Genomic DNA, 18,560 nt, shown 5'->3' with positions numbered 1-18,560 from the left:
TGAAAGAATTTGAGAATGTTACAGTGGTACGTTTTAGATGTTAATTAATTGCTGATACCCACCTCAGGACAAACATATCTTCTTATTAATTTCTCATTTATTTGTAATTTTCAAAGCCTTGTAGTTTCACCCATTTTTAAAAGGAAGATGTTTATACAAATTGCAGTAAAAAAAATTAGACCTGTGTATGCACTTGAGTCTTTCTCTCTCCCATTCCACACTTTGAATTACTTGCACTTCCTTCCTTCTGAACATTTGTAGGTTGATGGCAAAGTGGTTCCAATACCACATATCCTCAAGAATGTTTTCTCCTTTTTCTTCCACTGTTTTTCCTGATGTTCTCATTCTGCTCTGGGTCAATACAACCTGCTCTGTGACTTGTGTTATGGATGGTACACATGATGGAGAATTTCTTTTCTCGTTTTCCAGACCACTCTTGCTCTTTTTATAGGTTTGCCCACTCTTTGTTCTTTAGAACTTTTCTCTGGATTTTCCCAGTAGCTGTCTTTGGCAGATCCTGAACAAACTCCACCTGAAAGGCAAAAATGCTCCCTGTAGCCAAATAACTTGTGGGTAATTTTCCAGGTGTAAAAAAGATTGTGAAAATATTTTTAGCACAGGATAGCTGGAGATAAACGATGGGAAGCTGCATAACCAGGGCTGGAATAATGAAATTCCTTACTAGACCTTGTAGCTACTGCACGGACAGTACTTGCAAGGAGACATACCACAATCCCTAGGAGCTGAGTGCTTCAGCTTCCAGGACAGGGAGTTACTGGTGTCCTTCCTAGTGAGAAGACATGGATTCCAACCTACTGATGCTAGCAGGAACTTTTGTTTTGATTTAGCTGTCTGTTAGAAGAGAGCTCAAGGTAGAGCTGGTTAGAATGGAATGTCTTGCCCATTTGAGCTGCAGTGAAAACTCCAGGAATCCATGAAGAAAGACTGGGCCCTCATAAAGTAAAATTTCACGACCATTGCCTCCCTCTGGGTCCATTCTAGCACACACAGCCAACCCAAGGCTACAGCTGCCACAGACCCTGTCATCGACTTCTATTTTATCTAACTCTGGTTGGAGTGTTTGTCAGAAAGCTGTTGAAAAAGAGCTGAGGCAGGACAAAAATTGCTCAGTTTCTGGTACAATGAGGGAACCTGTCTTTTTGGGCTGTACTTACCTTCCTTGGATACTTGTAAGGTGCAGTCACCTTCTTGACATGTTGTTGAAGCTCATGAATTAATTTTTCCGGATCATGTGATGCAAAAGCAGGAGCTAAAACAATGAAGGCTTTGACCACCTGTGCCACAAAAACGAAGGGGTTGCATTAACTTCCAGAGGTGGCAATAAGGGAACACATATGTTGTGAAAAGTGAGTGACAAAACTCAGAATGCCAAAATGTGAGTTTTTTCTTTAATTTCCCTTTTCATTAGCTGTTTGCTATCAACTGCTGCACTATGAAGGACCCACTCTGCAGCAGAGGATTTTTTCTTATTTTCCCATTGTTTCCTTAACTTTATACATCATTAAAATTTCAAAAAGTTTTAGTACGGAAAATAAAGAGAGATTAAAATATCATCCCAGTTGCTCATAGAAATGTTACAAATGTAGAAAATATAAAGCAAAAATTAAACACTCTGGATATCATTGCCACTATATGCTTAGGGGTAAATGAGAAATAATCAAAGTTTCATTGCTTAGACAAAAAGATCACATGATTAGTCTGAAAAATCAAATTTTTTCCCCACATAAAACCCCACAAAGAAATAATTCTGAAATTGTGATATCTGTCAAGATATGCATTTTAAAAATGTTTATGCCAACCTAATTTCAAAAATATGCAACATATTGAATTCCAAGGAAACCTAGTACACATAAGGAAGTTGATACTTAGAAGAAAGGGTATTTATTTTACTTTTTTTTTCCTATTTTGTTTTACCTCCCCTCGCACTGGGTCAGGACTGCTGACAACAGCCACCTCTGAGACTGCTGGGTGCTCAATCAATGCACTCTCCACTTCAAATGGGCCAATGCGATACCTGGGGAGCACAAAGACAGCTCAGCCCAGCAGCATGGACCAGCCCTTTGCTCTTTCCAGGCTGCATTTCATGAGGCAAATCTAAAAGGAAATGTCTTACCCAGCAGAGTTAATGATATCATCAGCTCTTCCAACAAACCAGACATATCCCTCTTCATCCATAACGCCTCTGTCCCCAGTGACATAAAAATCTCCACGCACAGTGGCAGCAGTTTTCTCAGGATTATCCTGGCAACAATCAAACATTTCAAAAAAGTATCTTATTTTTAGTGAATTGTAATGCATTTCCTTAGCAGTGATGCTAAAAATGAACAATAAAATTGTACTCAAAATGAGTGTGTTCAATACTGCTTTATATTTTCACTGAGGTGTCACTACCTCAGAGCCATGTGATCATAAACATGTGAGGGGTTTGTGCTGTAGCTTGTGTTTGTGCTGTTGACCTTGTGCACATGTTGTGTGTGACAGGCATCTGTACAAAGGTTTCTCTGATTGCAGTGCCTGCTGGAATGGGGGTACTTCTGACAGTGGTATGAGGGAAAAAAATACCTGTGCCTTGGAAAGCCTCCCCGAGCTTCTGATGTATTGGAGTAGAATTTATGGGCTTGCTTCAGTAACATTTAACCAAAGATAGGAATGGAAGAGAGAGAAAAGAGTGATGCTCTGAACATAAAATGCATGGCACATATCTGGAACAAGGTATCCCCTGGTTCATGTTGCATTTTGAAGCTACACTCTGTCAGTCAGTCTGTTCCTGAAACCATGCACTGATCCGGCTCAAAGTCCTCAAGTAACCCAGTGAGACTTTCTGAGGATCCTGCATGGAATTCTGCTCCTGGCAGACCTTTGCCCTGGGTCTCTCCTGAGTCTCCCAGCAGACACAGGCACAGCAGGTCAGGCTCACCAAGTACTCGGAGAACAGACAGAAGGGTCGTGTGGGTTGCACTCGGACAGCAATGGTGCCCTCTTCTCCTGTGGGCACAACAGCCCCGTGGTCATCTACAATCTGCAGAAAGGACAGACACAGCAGGGGTGCTTTGATCAGCTCAGAGGAACATCTGCTGCAGCTCAGTGCAGGGCACAGGAGGGACACAGCACTGCCTCACTGTTCTACCCACAACTGCCACATACCTGCACATCATAAGGGGGAACAGCTTTTCCCAAAGAGCCAGGTTTAATTTTCATTCCTTTCATATTGGCACAGATTGCCACCTGCAGAAGAGATTTTTTTAAAGATTTTTTTTTTAATTGTTGCAACATCTTGTAAATTTTATTATTGTTTGCATTAGTCAAATGTGACTTTGTTGTGACAAGGGCTGAATCAGGACCAAAGCACTGTGATTTTTTGAGGACATCAGAGTCTGGGATGTGAGCTGCTTTAATATTTTTCATTAAAACCTCACATAGGATAAATTGATACCCAAAGCAAATAATCTATTTTAGCTTTGCTTTTCAAGTAAAGATGGTGAAGGGTTTTACTACCAGTAATTACATTTATTGCAAACGTACTGTTTCGGTCTGGCCATAACCTTCATGGATATCCACCCCTGTCTGGATTTTCCACTTCGCCAGCACTTCAGGACTGAGTGCTTCCCCTCCAGTTACACAGTGCTTCAGACTTGGGAACTTGTAGCTTGAGAGGCAAATGAAATAATTTTCTTAACTCTTGCAAAGAACAGTAAATAGACTTAACAGAACAGCCTCCCTCAGCTTTCCATGGAAGTACACCTAAAACTTCACAAGCTCCTTTGGAAATGACAATCATCATCCTGTTATGCGCACCTCAACTAGAATCCTAGACTGCTTGAGTTGCCACTGAAGATGATGTGGTTTATCTCTGTGTCAATAGAAATAGGCTTTTCTGCTGGAAAATGCATGAGCAAAAGTGTTTCCTTGGGAGAGCTGTCACAAAAGGAGGAATCTGAACAGGCACATCAGATGTGTGTGGAAAGCTGAGTTATGTGCCAACATCTAAGATCAGATATAACACGGAGAATTTTCTAGAGCAAAAGGAAGGATGAATAGATACACAGAGGCTGAGCTCTGCTAAAGCTGGGTTGGCTTTTGGCAGGATGAAAGACCTATGTGACAAGAATGAGTACCTTACCAAAGATGTGAAAATGCCTTGCAAACCACTTCTCACAAGCTGGGTATTTTACAGAGTAACAAACCAGCAAGAACAGCTGCCAAATAACTCTCAGCATCTGGAACTCCTCTAACTGTTCCCTTCATTCTCAAACATGTGAGAACAACTCCACTGTACTCCAGTAACATCCTGATCCAATGCTGCCTAAAACATTGACTTAAATTGAACGGTGAAGCCTAAGTTCAGAGGAAGTGACACCTTAAAAAAATCTCCTTTGTTTCCTCTGAGCTGTCTGTTCAAAGACCCAGTCCTGAAGCCCAAGTAGCCTATGGTGTGGCTAATTCTTCTCACATTTGAAAACTGAGAGCCTTCTTTACTGAGAGCAAGCTTTGCTAATTAGGTTTCCTTGAACTGAAAAAGAGAATTAAGGAAGCTAAGGAACTAACCATGCAGAGCTGTCCCAGCATTATACCCCAGCCTCCCTCCCCTCCCTGCTGTACCTGCTCACATCATGCTTGACCAGCATGAGGAAGGCGGTGGGAGCCGTGCAGAAGGTGGTGATGGGATATCTTGAGAGAGTCTAGAAAAATAGGAAGCTATTGTGCTGAAAAGAAAGTGTAATGCTGGATCTGACCTTGTGAATGTGCAGGTGATTAACAAAAGAGGCCAATGTTGAGGGCAATCGATCAATTGATTGGTTTAAAGTGCCTTAAGGGAGGAATAGGCACTCTGGCAACTTACTGAAAATTCAGGAAAACAGAGCCTTAATTCAGGTTTATGCCATATGAATACAGGCCCATACCTGAAGTAAGCTTTAGGTTCAATATTGGACAACACAGCAGTGATCCCAGATCTTTATATCCTGCATCCTTATCCAATTTTCCTCTACACTCGAACCATGACACATGGCCTAACCAGGAGTGAAAACACTTGTTCCTTGAGCTTAATGGGCACCAAATGGAGGGATAATTCCTTGGGATGTGGGAAGTACTATCTCTGCTGCTAAGCAATGGCACCCATGGACTGGAGCCCAGTTTGTTTCCTTCACTTTTGTAAAATGGAAATAAATATTACAGTGTAAAATGTTAAGCTTACCTCTGCAATAACTTCTGGTTGAAACTGTGGCATATTGTGTACAAAGACACAGGATCCACAGATCCATGGTGAAAAAACACTGCTCCAAGCTGCTTTTACCCAGCCAGTATCAGAGGTATTCCACATTATATCTGAAGGAGTCAAGTTCAACCAATACCTGATGAAAAAAGAAGAGATGGAAGAAATGCTGCAGAGAATGTGAGAGACTCAGGCACAGGTCACAGCAGGAGGCTTCCATTAGAAGATGTGGTGTCAGCAAGTGGGGCTCTGTAGAAAGTTTGAGAGTTGAAGAGTCTTAAATATTCCCTGATTTCCCTTCCTTCCCTTCTGCTTAATATTTTGAGCATTTATTTTTCTTGTGAGCAGTGCAAAACATCTTTGTCTTGAGTTGCAGAATCTGGATCTAGAGCAGAACCCAAACAGATCCTCTGGAATAGGCTTTCCCTACCTGGTGCAGTTGAGACATCAGCTAAGTCACAGCTCATTTCTCCAGGAAACTAAACCAGTTACTTCTCTGGACCCTTGATCACCAGCTTCCAATTCGGAATGCTTTGGGAAAAGTATCCTTTAACTTTCAAGATGAGGAAGATGCAAGATCCTACAGTCATGAAATGCCTGCATTTACTGGAATGTTATGGTCTCATGTTCAGTTTAATGCTGATCACAGCACTTAATCAGGACCCTGGGAGGAACTGCAAGGTAATACCTGCCACTGATTGCAAATCCAATGCCGTAACTGCTGTGGGAATGCAGCACCATTTTTGGGAAGCCCGTAGTTCCGCTGGTAAAATAGATCAGCATTGGGTCTTGACTCCTCGTCTTGACACATTTATGCTCAGCAGATGCAACCCTTCAGAAGAAATTATGTATTCCAGTCACTACACGCAGTTTTCCACCAGGGTAACAGCATTTTTATTGTTTAGGAGTTCAACAGGAAAATTGCCCCAAAGTGAATGATCTCACTAAGTAAGTGGTAACACAAGTAAGAACACTTAGAGAACTTGTGTTTTTTGCTTGTAACGAGTATGCCTTGTATGCCATAACTTTTAAGATATGAGCATCTACAGAATATTTTAGTGACTTTGTCTGCAACTGTTTTAGCAAGGGCACTCCAAGTGCTGGTTATGGAACAGCAGCCAGGAATCAGTGTCTGCCTCATACAAGCAAAAACCAACGCCCAACTTGAAATCGATAACTGAGATTATTGTGCCAAGGACATTGGTCTTATTACTAATAGTCTGTCATCTGTGTTCAAGAGACTGATGGACAATTCAAATCCTCTGAGCTACCAGGACAGTAGAGGGAAGAAAGAACTGAGCAGCAAGGGCTGGAATGGGTATTTTCCCATTTAATCAAGAGCCATTAGAATGGGCTCCAGCAGACAAGCTCATAACAATTGTTTAGAGCTCTGTGTGCTTGTCTGATGATCACAGTAGAAGCAGAGAGCTTCTAAAAACTGGCAGGCTAAGCAGTTTAACTAATTAACTAAATTCCCAAAACCTGGATTGGATGAACCTCTACCAGTGTAATCACAAACCAGGGAGCTGACAGAGGGATGCAAAAATGTAACAATTCAGCAATGTCACCTGACTGATACAGCCCCCTTCACCTCAAAGAACTGGAAAGAAAAGAGCTGGATACTCACGCAAGGAGTTCTTTGAGGTTCAGCCACCCATCCCTGCTCCCTTGGCCTACAATGAGTTTACTTTTCAGGAACTGGCTGCCAGGCAGGACAGATTCCACTGCAGGTGCCAGCATGTCATTGGTAACGATGCACTTGGCCTTTGAAGCCTGGAGTCGGTATGAGATGTCTTTGGCTGTTAATTGAGATGTTCCTGGAATAAGGACAATTCCTGGAAGAAAGCAAGAAGCAATTGAGAGAACTCAGCATTTCCCAAAAATACTTGATTATGTCTCTCTGTTGATGCTGACTTTATCTGTCATGGATGTTTATCTGTTTAAAAGCAGAGCAAAATAGATATATTGAATTATTAATGACACTAATTATATAAGTTCTTCCATTATAAATTCAGCTCCCTTCCAAAGTATGTGGTCAAGTCTGGCCTTAGGCTGCAGCCATTCAGCCCTCACTGGCTTCCCCTGAGGATGCTGTTTGACTGGACCATGTCTGTCCCTGTGCTTCCTGTGCGGGTGCTGCCAATTCTCCTTCTAGGCAAAAGATCACTTGTAGAGGTCACAACAGAATATTCCTGTTTGCATTTTCTTCACCCCAATCTCATACATGGCTTGTAGGCTCGATTTGCTTTCTGTCTGCACCCAACAAGTCAGTGAGTCACTCACCTGCTCGCATGCAGGCCACATTCAGGAGCCACCACTCAGGAACACGAGGCAGAACTGCCACAACTCTGTCTCCTCTCTGCAAACCACAGGCCTCAGAAAGGACATTGGCTGCCTTCCTGGACAGAGAGCCCAGCTCCTCAAAGCTCCACTTCACCTCCTCTCCCTCATCATTGACCCACCAAAAAGCTGGATTTGTTGGTTTTCTTCCACCCTACAACATGTGAGAAGATATTAAAATAAGACAAACTTTAAAAGGTTTCACTTCAATATAAATCATCCTTGGCAACTACTCTCTTGGAGTGATACACATCTTGCTGACAAACAAAATAAAATGGTGCCAGTACTATCCGGTACTCATTAGTAAAATTGTATCATTTGAGATTTGTTCCACCATGTCCTGGTTTTGACTGGGATAATGTAAGCACTGCTTAGCAACAACTAAGTCAAGGACTTTCCAGGTTTTCACACTCTGCCAACAAGCTGGTGCATGAAAAGCTGGTGGAGATCACAGACAGAACAGCTGACCTGAACTGCCCAAAGGGATATCCCAACCACAAAGGGATATTCCAACCACAGGAGGTCCTGCTCAGTTTATACCCTGGTGGGAAGTTGGTCGAGAGGTGCCAATCAGTGTCTGGGGACAGGCCGGGTGTCAATCAGTGGGCAATTGTGTTGTGCATCATTCATCCTTTCTGTGTCTTCTTTGTTCCTCTCTCTTTTTTGTTATCTCCCTTTTCATCACTACCATTTCTACTAATGCTTCTACAATAGTGATAATTATTATTAATATTCTTGTTATTACTATATTTTATATATAGACATACTATATATATATATTATATTTTACTTATTACTATATTTGTTTCAATTTATTTCAGTTCTTAAACTATTCTTTCCTCAACCCATGGGTTTTACCTTTTTTTTCTCCTGATTCTCCTCCCCATCCCACTGGATGTGTGTGTGTGAGATCCAGGGGCTCTGTGGTTCTTAGTTGACAGCTGGGGTTAAATTACAATTCAATGTCTATAAAAGAAAAGACAAATACTACCTTTTCCAGTCGTGCCCACTCATCTAAGACATCACTTGCAAAGTTGAAATATTCTGGCAGTTCCTTTTTACCCTGGTTTATAGATTCATAATGGGAAATAATCTGAGATGTAAGAAGCCTGTTGTTTCCATGGAATGTTCTGGAAGGTGACCTGAGAATCCACAAACACTGAGGAATCCAGGATTTAATAAAAGTTCTCATGATAAATGATGTTTTATCAGACGGTGAGGGGAAGGAATCAAGTGTACACCTAAGGAATCAGTCACCTGGAATGAAAGAAAATACATTTAAAACCAGACAGTTATTGGATGCTGTCTAGTTTCTTATGCTGGATGAATTAATGCAAACCAGCTGGAATAAATAGGTTGTTTGAACACATCTGTGTTTTCCCTATTATTTTATGTTCCTCCTTTTCTTGTAAAGGGATTGTGCACTGCTTTTCATTAGAATATTTGTCCTCTACTTTGTCAACTGATGAATGCCTCTCATATTTCATCTCTAAAATTTCTCTTGCCAGTCCTTTTCTCAATATCTGTGTCTGTATTCCTGTAAATTTTATGTTACTTTGCCTGCTTACAGAAATAAAACACCACTACTTTTGAAGTGTTTTAGGAGACTATCACCTTGACTTAAAACTGTCATTATGTTATGCCTTAAACCTGCACTAGATGGCGAGTCACACTGAATTTATGCACCAGTAAAACTGATGAATCTCTGATTTATTTTCTCATTACTTCTATTTTCTTTGAGGGCATGGAATGAACACAAAATAGACAGTAGTTGAGCAAAGGTGACGTGCCAAAGACTTCCATTTGCTTTGCACTTCAGCTGAAGTGTGTAGCTTGGGAAAAGACACATGTTGTAAAATAAACTTACAAAGGAAGTGCCAACATTTCCAGTTTCTCCCAGTCTTTCCTACACAACATACAGGTACATGTGGACAAGACAGAATGGATAATGCCACAGGTATTTAAAGCCCAACTCTGAAAGTCAAGAAAACTGGATTTTCACTCACAGGTGCTGAATCATTGTTTTGAGTGTAATGAAGTCTTTAAGGATGTACCCGTATATCTAAGGGAATTTTTCCCCAATTCAGTGAAATCAGCTTTGCGTTTAAACTTTCTTGTGCCATGATGTTGTCCTTATTTAACAGCCAGCAGTACATACCTGTCTCCCAGGGATTCTATGCAGTTACTTTCACCTTTGCATTATTTATTGCAAGCGTAGGTGTAGTGAGAATTTCCAGTGTTCAGTGCCAATAAATAACAGTAACTGGGATCACTCTGAAATCACTGTATTTGTGAGGCAAACCTGAGAAATTGAAACAGAAAGTGCACACGTGAGGCACGTCTCAATGGCTCTTGACCACATATTTGACAGGGTGTGAGTGGTAACTAAGCAGAAGGCTCTAGAATATGATTGATCCTGAATCCAGTGTTTCCTGCTGACTGGACTCTGACTTCTGCAGAGGGCAGATTTTCCACAGCTCTCAAATTACAAAGCACAAAAAGAAAGCCAAAGCTAGCTAGTACTGATGAAGAAATGCACAAAATGTAACCTTATCTGCTCTATGTCTAAAAGAAAACATTGTTCTCCACCAGCTCAGTTGCACTAAATCTCACTCCTTTCCTCATTTCAAATCTGTCCTGGCAGAATGGACTGTTGTATGATCTTCCTTTTTCTGCAGTTTCCTTTCAGGACCTAGAGGTTAGAAACCCTCTCCATGATGGAGCCTATTTCCTGGTAGGAGGTTTCCAGGAGGGATTTAAGTTGATGGCTATTTGTTTTAGTGCCAGAGAGGGGAAAAACAGCTCTCTCAGCAAATGGTTTTGTCATCCTACCTTTGTTCTGGGAGTCTTAGGCTGTATTCTGAGCTTAAACACTGCCTGCCCAGATCAAACAGGCCTTGATAGTTTTAACCTGCAATTCTGAGAGATGCTTTATAACCTTATTAGTATGTTTCTTGAAAGACATCTTTGAAAAGGAGCTGTTATGAAGAGAAAGAGACCACAAAGTCAAATGGGAGACTCTTATCTTTCTGCTTCTTTTTCTCCTTTAGTACCTGAATCTGTATTTATGTGTGATCTTATCTTGCAAGCAGCCTGAATACACAGCTCCTGATTTCATTAGGCACGCTCTACAACTACTAATGGAACACATCTCAAGGTGCATTACAATGCAAAGCTTTTGAGACTGATAGAAAAGAGTTTGCTGGAAACCCAGCCCCACTCACAGCAGGCATGAAAACAGAATAAATTACAGCAATATGCCCCCCAAGATCCTTCACCCACAGAAAATGGAGGCTAACACATCAACCCCCATAATGAACATTCCCCTTCTTTTTAGTGGTGCACTCCTGGATAAAAAGCCTGCTAAAGGCACGAGGTGCAAAGCATCACTTGCTACTCCTCAAGAAGGAATCATTATTGAAGGAATTTCTTCTTGATTCTACTAATCCAGACCCACCTGTTGTCAAGTCAGCTCTGTCCTTCGTGCCACTGAAACAACCACTAGAATACCTGGTCTCCTCTACCAGCTACAGCTTTGGGGGTAAAGTTCCCAAATTTCATCAGAGTTTAAGGGTCAAAGATGTTTCTGCTACAGCCACAGGCTGGCAGGTATTTACAGAAATAATAATTCCTTAGTAAATTGAAGGAATTCCAGAATCTCAATATTTATGTAAGATATTTTTTAAAATGTTCTGAAAGGACTGTCTAGGGAGGCCTCATAGTTCACATGCATAGCTGATAGCTCTCCTAAGGATGAATTGGTACATTTAGCCCCTTTCATTTATTGCACAGAAAACTGTTACTACTGAAAACCAATGGCAAAATCTTCTGGTTTAACCCATGAAGTAGTATCTTACTTGAGCTACAACTTGGCACTTAAGTACAGAGGAAAGCCTCACAGACAAGACATTGAAGAGTTACAGACATTAAAATTACCTATGCAAAGAAGTGAGAGTTTTTCCCTGACTTCAGCACACTCTCAGATCCGCAGTTAGTAGATCCATAAGTGCAAGAGACAAGCAAAAACTAGGCAGAGGAGCAGCCCTCAAATACTGTCCCAGGTACCTGACCTGCTGCTTTGTCTGCAGCCCTGACAAGAGAAGGGTGTCTAATTACACCAGCACACTTGGAATCCACTGGTGCTTCTGTAGGCAAGTGCTTCCTCCTGTGCTCTCTCACCTCCTGGGGTTATTTATTTTCAGACACAGTAAACCAAACTTCCCCATACTTCTTCCCAACTTCTCCACATGCCCCCAACCACTACTAAAGATGGGGAAGTACTTAACTAATTTAATCTTCCCATGGAAAGGTGCAGTTGGCTTCACTGGTGGTAGACTTATCAGCCTTATCAGCCTCTTGGTTTGGCTGATACAGCTGCAGACATCTGAGCAGCAAACCCTGCTGCTTAATGCTCCTTTGCTTCTTTCTTTCTCAGTATCTGGATAAAGGCAAGACAAGATGAAGACACATCCATTTTCCCTTCTATTGTTGTTTTTTCTCATGGGCTTCCTGGCAGCAGACAGCATAAGCCCAAATGAAGCAAAGCTAAAGAAAACCAAGCTCCCCAAAATAAAGAAGGAGAACCATGTCCTCTTGCTGAAGAAGAACAACTTTGACAGAGCACTGAAGGAGAGCAAATACCTCCTGGTGAAATTCTGTGAGTATCAGTTTCCACTCCCTTACCCTGGTGGCTCTGCAGAGAATGACTGATGTTGGGACACTCAAGAATGCTTGTTTTACCATTGCTTTGTCCCTTAGTAGTCCTTGTTTGTTTTGGTTTCCTCTATGTATCTATTTCTGATTGTAACTACAGTAATTTATTCTTTTTTTTGGGTGATTAAATACCAGTCTGCTACATAAGACAGTGCTGAGTTGGCATTCTTTGTTTCTACTGCCTAATTTTTGCAAGAGTGTGTTTCACAGTAGTGATGGGTAAAACATATTAAAAAAAAAAAAAAACCCAACCAAACAAAAGTTAATCAGAGTGCTTTTCTCCCTCTTACATTTTCATCAGCACTTTGTATGAGATTTTTTGCATGGCATCTCTCCTCTGCGAGCATTTGGGCTTCAGGGATTGTCTTTTTACAATATTTTGATATTTGTAGTTACATTATATTGTTCTTTTTCCCTGAAAGGAGTGCTTGATTAGATAGAGGCAGGTTTGTGGTCCTTCTTTTAGGTTCATGTTTCATTCCTCCTGGGCAGAAAACTGGTGGGGTTTTTGAATAACAAACCTTGTTATAAGGTCTGGCCATCGAGTACATCACAAAGGCAAAAGCCAAGAGGCAGATCCTTGTGATGTTACCCATCTAAAATTATGCTGCTGCATAATTTCCCGTGCCACAAACAGGGATCTGCACTGGCCAGCAGCTTGCTGGTAGCAGAAGCCCTTTGATCAGCGTAAGGCAGAGAAATCTTTGTCTCTGTTGCTCGGGCTTGACCTTGCTCTGCTGAGCCAAAGTCCCTGAGCTCAGTGCACACATCCCCTTAACCTTAAATTACACAAACACTTGCAAACCAGAGCCCCTTTGGAAGCAGGTGCCAGACACAGGCTCAAGCTGAACCCCCAGACTTTTCCATAATTGGAAGGGATATTCAAAATTAAGGCAATATCCTAATTTTGCAGAAGTGCATCTAATTTGTTCTTTTGCATCATTACCAAATGTGGATTTTACTGCTGTTAATATAATAAATATAATATAATATAATAGCAATTATAACATATTATATAAAATGAAAAAATTACTATTAATATGAAAATATAATAATGTAGATAGTATAATATTATAGCAATAAACAATAAAACTGATAATAACATTAATAAAGAATATAATGAAGACAATGAAGACAATAAAGATTATAATAATAATACTAGTGATGTAGTATAGGTCAAGCTGAAATGAAAACACTTGTATTTCCAACAACAAAACCTAAAATACACTAACAGACTCAGAAAACTAAAAATATGTTTGGATCATATCAAACATTTCATTTACCCTGAAACAAGATTATAAAACTTCAAACTTCTGAAAGATTTTTAATCTTTCAGAATAATCACAATAGAAAATTATTTAAAACATGGTGTTTAAAAATTTTAGATACTTCTGAAAATGTTGAAATTTAGGAGGATTTTGTTTACTAATTGTGGAGGATTTAAAGCTATTTGTTCAACCTGCAGTTCTGTACTGTTTTATTTCTCTGATGATGCATAATTTTGGTGAAAAAATAACTTATCAGAAAAACCTTAGTCATGCTGTTTTCTCACCTTTGTAAGAGCTGTTTCAAAGTACAGGATCTAAATGGCCAGGTCAGAGTAGTGTTTGTAGACAAACTTTCTTAGTACTGGCAGAGATTATCAACAGGGAGCTATTGCAACACACTTCAGGATTGCAACCTAGTATGAGTGGAAAATAGACATGAAAAAATTCATAAAGGGACAGGAGATGGAGAACTATTGGAGTTCTCCAATAGAGAACAGGGACTAGTAGCTCAATAGCCCAGGGACTTGGGCACTCCAAGGATGTGGGGATGTAAACCAGGCTTCCTTGCCCTTTCTTCAGAGCAGAGTCTTGGACCTCTCTGATATCCCACCACCCTCACTCCTGGCTTCTTCAGAAGGGAAGGACAAACAGACTCTTCCATTCCCCACCACATCTTCCAAAACATAGAGATGAAGCTCTGCTCTCCAAACATACCTTGCTCCAGTGATCCTCATCACTCTCTGGTTTGGATCAAAGGCCTTACTGAAAACTCCTGGATTGCCTTTCCCCCACAACCATAAAGGCATCCACAGTCCCTGGAAAGAATTAAGGAATCACTCCCAGGAGTGATGAACTCCACAGCACTGATCCATGATGTGGAAATCACTGGCCTCAATCTCTATAGCTCCCTTTGGAGACATGCCACTAAACAGCCTCTGGGGCAATGAAAAACTATCCTGCAGTGAGGCACTGCCCTGGGGTGTAGGAAACCTGACTCCACAATGCTGAATGAGCTGATTCATTTGCTGTAATAATTTAATTGCCACAGCACAAGGAGACTAAAGATGGCACCTGCACAGAAAAGCCATAAAGCCGAAATCTTTTATATCCTACTTCTAAAAAGTCTATCTAAATAAACAACCTGTGTTAACAAGGAGCTATTAAAGAAACTTAGGTAATGTGAGAGAAAACAATATTGCCCAGATCACCCAGGAAATCTGTGAGGCTGCCAGGAATTAATTTCAGAAATCCAGAATGAATGTGAGACCTGAGATCTTCCTGACTCATTAGCGATCACAGAGACATAGAGAGTGGGAAGGAATCCCAGGCTTCCCAGAAGATGGGATTTCTTCTGGTGCTGTACCAACACCAGAAAGGTTTGAGCTACAAACTTTCATTCAAGACTGTGCCTTAGACCTGTCAGTTTTAAGAAAACTCCAATGCTTTCCCTGTTGCATAATGTTATTTACTTACCAGTCCCACAGTATTTGTCAGGTGAGGTCTGCTTTGATGTTTTCTACCCAGTGACACCCAAGCCTTTGTAATACCTGTGAGTTCCACCCTGACAGGTCTGCCTTCCTTCAGGAAGGGTTACTATAAATACATGCTGCCTTTCAGCCAGGCAGTGTATGGATCCCTCTGGAGCTGGGCAAAGTTCACAGGGCAAATACTCAGTGTGAAAGCAAAGCATGGACCCAGAAACCCAGCACTCTTCCTCTCTCATCCCAGCTGTTCTGTGCAACAAGACATGTCTGAAAACGATGCAAGCATCACCCAGCAATGTGTGAGTCCTGCCCAGCACCTCACCTCAGCACTCAATTGAAAGTGCTCTTCTGCTGCAGGCTGTGGCATCTCCTAATCCATGTTAAATTGATATAAATTCCACACAAATGCTTATGAGAACAGGGAATTCAGAGCACTTGTCACTAGCAGAAGGCAGACCTTAGATCAGTGCTGCCTGCATGGGAGAGATTCAGTGTTTACACTACACACTGCCTGAATATAAGTCCCTCTGTTGACTTTCACTGCAGAGAAAAGCAAATAAGCACCATAAAAAGTCTCAATCACTCTAACAAATTTGTCCATCACAGAGAGAATGAACTTTGTACACTTACTAAAAGCACAGCCTTCAGAGCACATGCTAACACCATTTCCTCCAACTTATGAGAAGAATTCATGGAAAGACACAGACCCCAGTGAATGCTTGATTCCACAGGCTTCTGGGAATGCCTGCTGCTGTTCTTTCCAGTAAAAAGTTTTCAGATCCTAGATAAACATAGATAACCTAAGGACAAGCACACAAGTGGTGCAGACATTGTGCTGCTGCTTTGTGTGCTAAGCATGCTCTCATTTATGAGAAAGTGATGTTTACCTTTTCTAGCAGAACATTTGTACATCTAGTGAGGCACTGGGTCAGCCACAGAATTCCTGCAACCTGTGACTGAGATAATGATATTTAATAGGCAAGATGAGGGTTACTCTTGAAGACAAACATCTCCTTTTTAAGGCACAACAGCTGAAGGTGATGTTATTAAGATTAAAGTTACCTGCAGCAGAATTACTTATTAGCATGAATCCCTCATGTAGGTGTGTCTCACACACGCTTATTTTAGTGAATGCTTACAATAATCCAAACTTAGAATAAACCCTGATGTTTACATAGAAGGAAATCTCAAATGAACTGCAAACCTCAGTTAAGAAGTAGAGAGGTCAGCACAGAAGGTTATGCCTGTATTTCACTCTAGAAGAGAAGGGGAGAATTCAAGGTCACACAAGCAAGCTTGCAACTGCAGCAAGATTAACATCCTTCTACTCTGATATGTTAAACATTAATCTATCCTTCATCTCAAGACTCTTCTACAGAGAAATTTATATATCTGTAGTGCAACTGTAAAAGCAGCCCGCACAGATGAGAAATGGGACTGCTGAAATGGTTTTGTGACTATGTCAGAAACTAACAGCCAGGAAATCAGTATGTGGCAGGACAACAGGTACATTCACAATGACTGTAGCAATCCCTAAACCATCAATTCAGACAGAATAATGAGATTGGAGGACACCAGCAATTAGCTAAAGGAAAATTAACTCATTGTGCTTCCATGTACACCTACTTCAAGAATTCTTTAGGGTCATTAAACACATTCATGTGTCAGCAAAAGATTTATCTGTCCACATTTCAATATATTTTAGCTCAGTAAACTGTACCATGAAAAAGAACTAGCAGCTTACTCAATGTACTGAGGAGGTAAGAGTCAAAATAAAGGATTTATGGTTCTCTTCCCACTTTTAATTTTCAAACCCTTACTTTATCCTTGTTTTTATTTATAACCCAGTTAAAACTACTGATAATGGAAACATTCTCCCACGTTAATACGATGCTGTTCTTGAGCCTTTGAAGGGCCTCTTCCTTCTGGCAGCTGTGGCACAGGACACTGGTTTACACAGGTGTCCTGCCACCCACGCTGCCTTCCCTGGTGACCTTGTCACCTGCTCTGTTGCCTCTTACCCGTGTCTGCTCTTGTTCCCTGCTGATGCTCCTCGAGTTTGGAGCCTGTGATGCCACATTAGCCCCAGCAGCTGCTTCCTCATCCCACGGCCTGAAGTGATTGGTGTCAATAAAAATCTAAACCAGAAGAAGTGAAACAAAACTCAAGAAAAGGCTCCCAATAAAAGGAGTGATGATTTCCTGCAACACTCAAATGACTTGAAAGATAAAGCACCTGGGAGGCAAACAGAGAATGAGTGGAATGAAAAGGAATTGATGGAGAGCTGAAGAGGAGTCTAATCACTCAGGAAAGCAGGGGAAAGGTGCATGATGGATGTTTCCACATGATTTCTGGGTAGTCAAGGAAACAGTTTTTATCTGTCTGTTCACTCACTGAGCTTGTGTCTCACAGTTAGCAGGTTAATGGTACTTAAAGTTCTCCTGTCTCTGACTGCTGGAGTCATGCACTTCTCCCAGCTGCAGCATGGAGCTGCTAACTCTACCAACTCTCATTATCTAAGCATGCTATTTACATTCCTAGTTAGCTCCAACTCTGACTACTCAGGTCATTCAGTGATAAGAGATCATTCCTAAAATATCTCTTTGGGATAAAAATATTTCAGAGAAAAATGGATCCTATGCCCTCTTCCCCACAGACAATCTACCTAAATGTCTAGTATCTAAGCTTAATATTTCTTTTACATTTGTGAAATTTCAGCTTCTGTTTCTTGAGTTCACCAACAGTTTCTTCTGCCCCTTCTTATTTCCCTGTGCAAAAAGCATTTCAGCTTCCACTTTCCCAGCTGTGGTTAAACAGCTGTGCAACCATAGGTTATTAGGAAAAAAATCATTACACTGAAACTGCCTCTGGTGTAAAACACTGCATTAGAATTAGCTGAAAGCTGCTGGATCCTGGTTTGCTATGAAGTTTCCTGCTCCTTACTCCAGCTACACTCTGTCCAGAGCCACATACCCTTCCTCTTGGAAAGCTCAGTATCTGTTCTGGGCTAGCCCTGCCCAGTTCTGGGCTAGCCCTGCCACCTGCAGTCTCTGTGTATCAGCGCTCTCAAATTGAACAGCAAGTACTCCATGTCTTATTGAATAGTCCACCTTTGCAATCATTTTCAGCAAAAATATTTCATAAAGGCTCAACACACTGTGTCTCCAAAATCAGCAGTATTTTTATAGGGTAGATATGCAATTTCTTATGTTGCCGGCTCAGAATTGCAGGTTTTCCGCTTTTGCCTCTAGAGCATGTTGAGCTACAACGGGAGATATTTTTCCCCCTTTTTTTTTGGTGCTAGGAGATAACACATTACAATCCTGTTGAGGGAAAGGTTCATAAGACCATTTTTATCAATTGGAAATAGGAAATTAGAGTTTGGGTAAAATTTCTTTGAAAAATCATAATACGCTTATTTGACGAAACACTAATCTTACAGGCAGTTAGAACACAACTTGGGTTTGGACTGTTGTCTTCAGGCTCATTTACTTTATTTAGAGAAGCACCTTCTCTTCATCT

At 41.1% G+C, this 18,560-nt stretch overlaps 2 protein-coding genes across 4 annotated transcripts in view; one reads left to right on the top strand and one right to left on the bottom strand.

The window, feature by feature from the left end:
• Positions 1–75: 75 nt before the first annotated feature.
• Positions 76–15,045, bottom strand: LOC128815337 (acyl-coenzyme A synthetase ACSM3, mitochondrial-like). Of its 3 annotated transcripts, none has more exons than XM_053992013.1 (15): positions 15,028–15,045; positions 9,732–9,875; positions 8,565–8,830; positions 7,517–7,727; positions 6,861–7,068; positions 5,922–6,065; positions 5,216–5,372; positions 4,621–4,700; positions 3,544–3,667; positions 3,166–3,246; positions 2,939–3,040; positions 2,135–2,262; positions 1,936–2,035; positions 1,176–1,295; positions 76–532 (listed from the first exon to the last, which is right to left on the bottom strand). In XM_053992013.1, the coding sequence occupies exons 3-15, from the start codon at positions 8,763–8,765 to the stop codon at positions 446–448; spliced, it is 1,743 nt and encodes a 580-aa protein (XP_053847988.1). In that variant the 5' UTR covers positions 8,766–8,830; positions 9,732–9,875; positions 15,028–15,045; the 3' UTR covers positions 76–445. The 3 variants fall into 3 exon arrangements, with proteins under 3 accessions (XP_053847988.1, XP_053847987.1, XP_053847986.1); XM_053992012.1 differs by lacking the exon at positions 15,028–15,045 and adding an exon at positions 11,860–11,878; XM_053992011.1 differs by lacking the exon at positions 15,028–15,045 and adding an exon at positions 11,031–11,093.
• PDILT (protein disulfide isomerase like, testis expressed) overlaps positions 9,919–18,560 on the top strand; it is a 25,446-nt gene continuing 16,804 nt past the window's right edge. The window contains 3 exon segments of the mRNA XM_053992366.1: positions 9,919–9,947; positions 11,725–11,882; positions 12,009–12,230. Coding sequence (XP_053848341.1) covers positions 9,919–9,947; positions 11,725–11,882; positions 12,009–12,230 — 409 coding nt within the window.

This window comes from Vidua macroura, chromosome 16 (genome assembly GCF_024509145.1).
Source record: "Vidua macroura isolate BioBank_ID:100142 chromosome 16, ASM2450914v1, whole genome shotgun sequence".
In the NCBI taxonomy this organism is placed as follows: Eukaryota; Metazoa; Chordata; class Aves; order Passeriformes; family Viduidae; genus Vidua; species Vidua macroura.
Note: the sequence above shows the minus strand (reverse complement) of the source record. Positions and strands in the feature narration are given on the sequence as shown.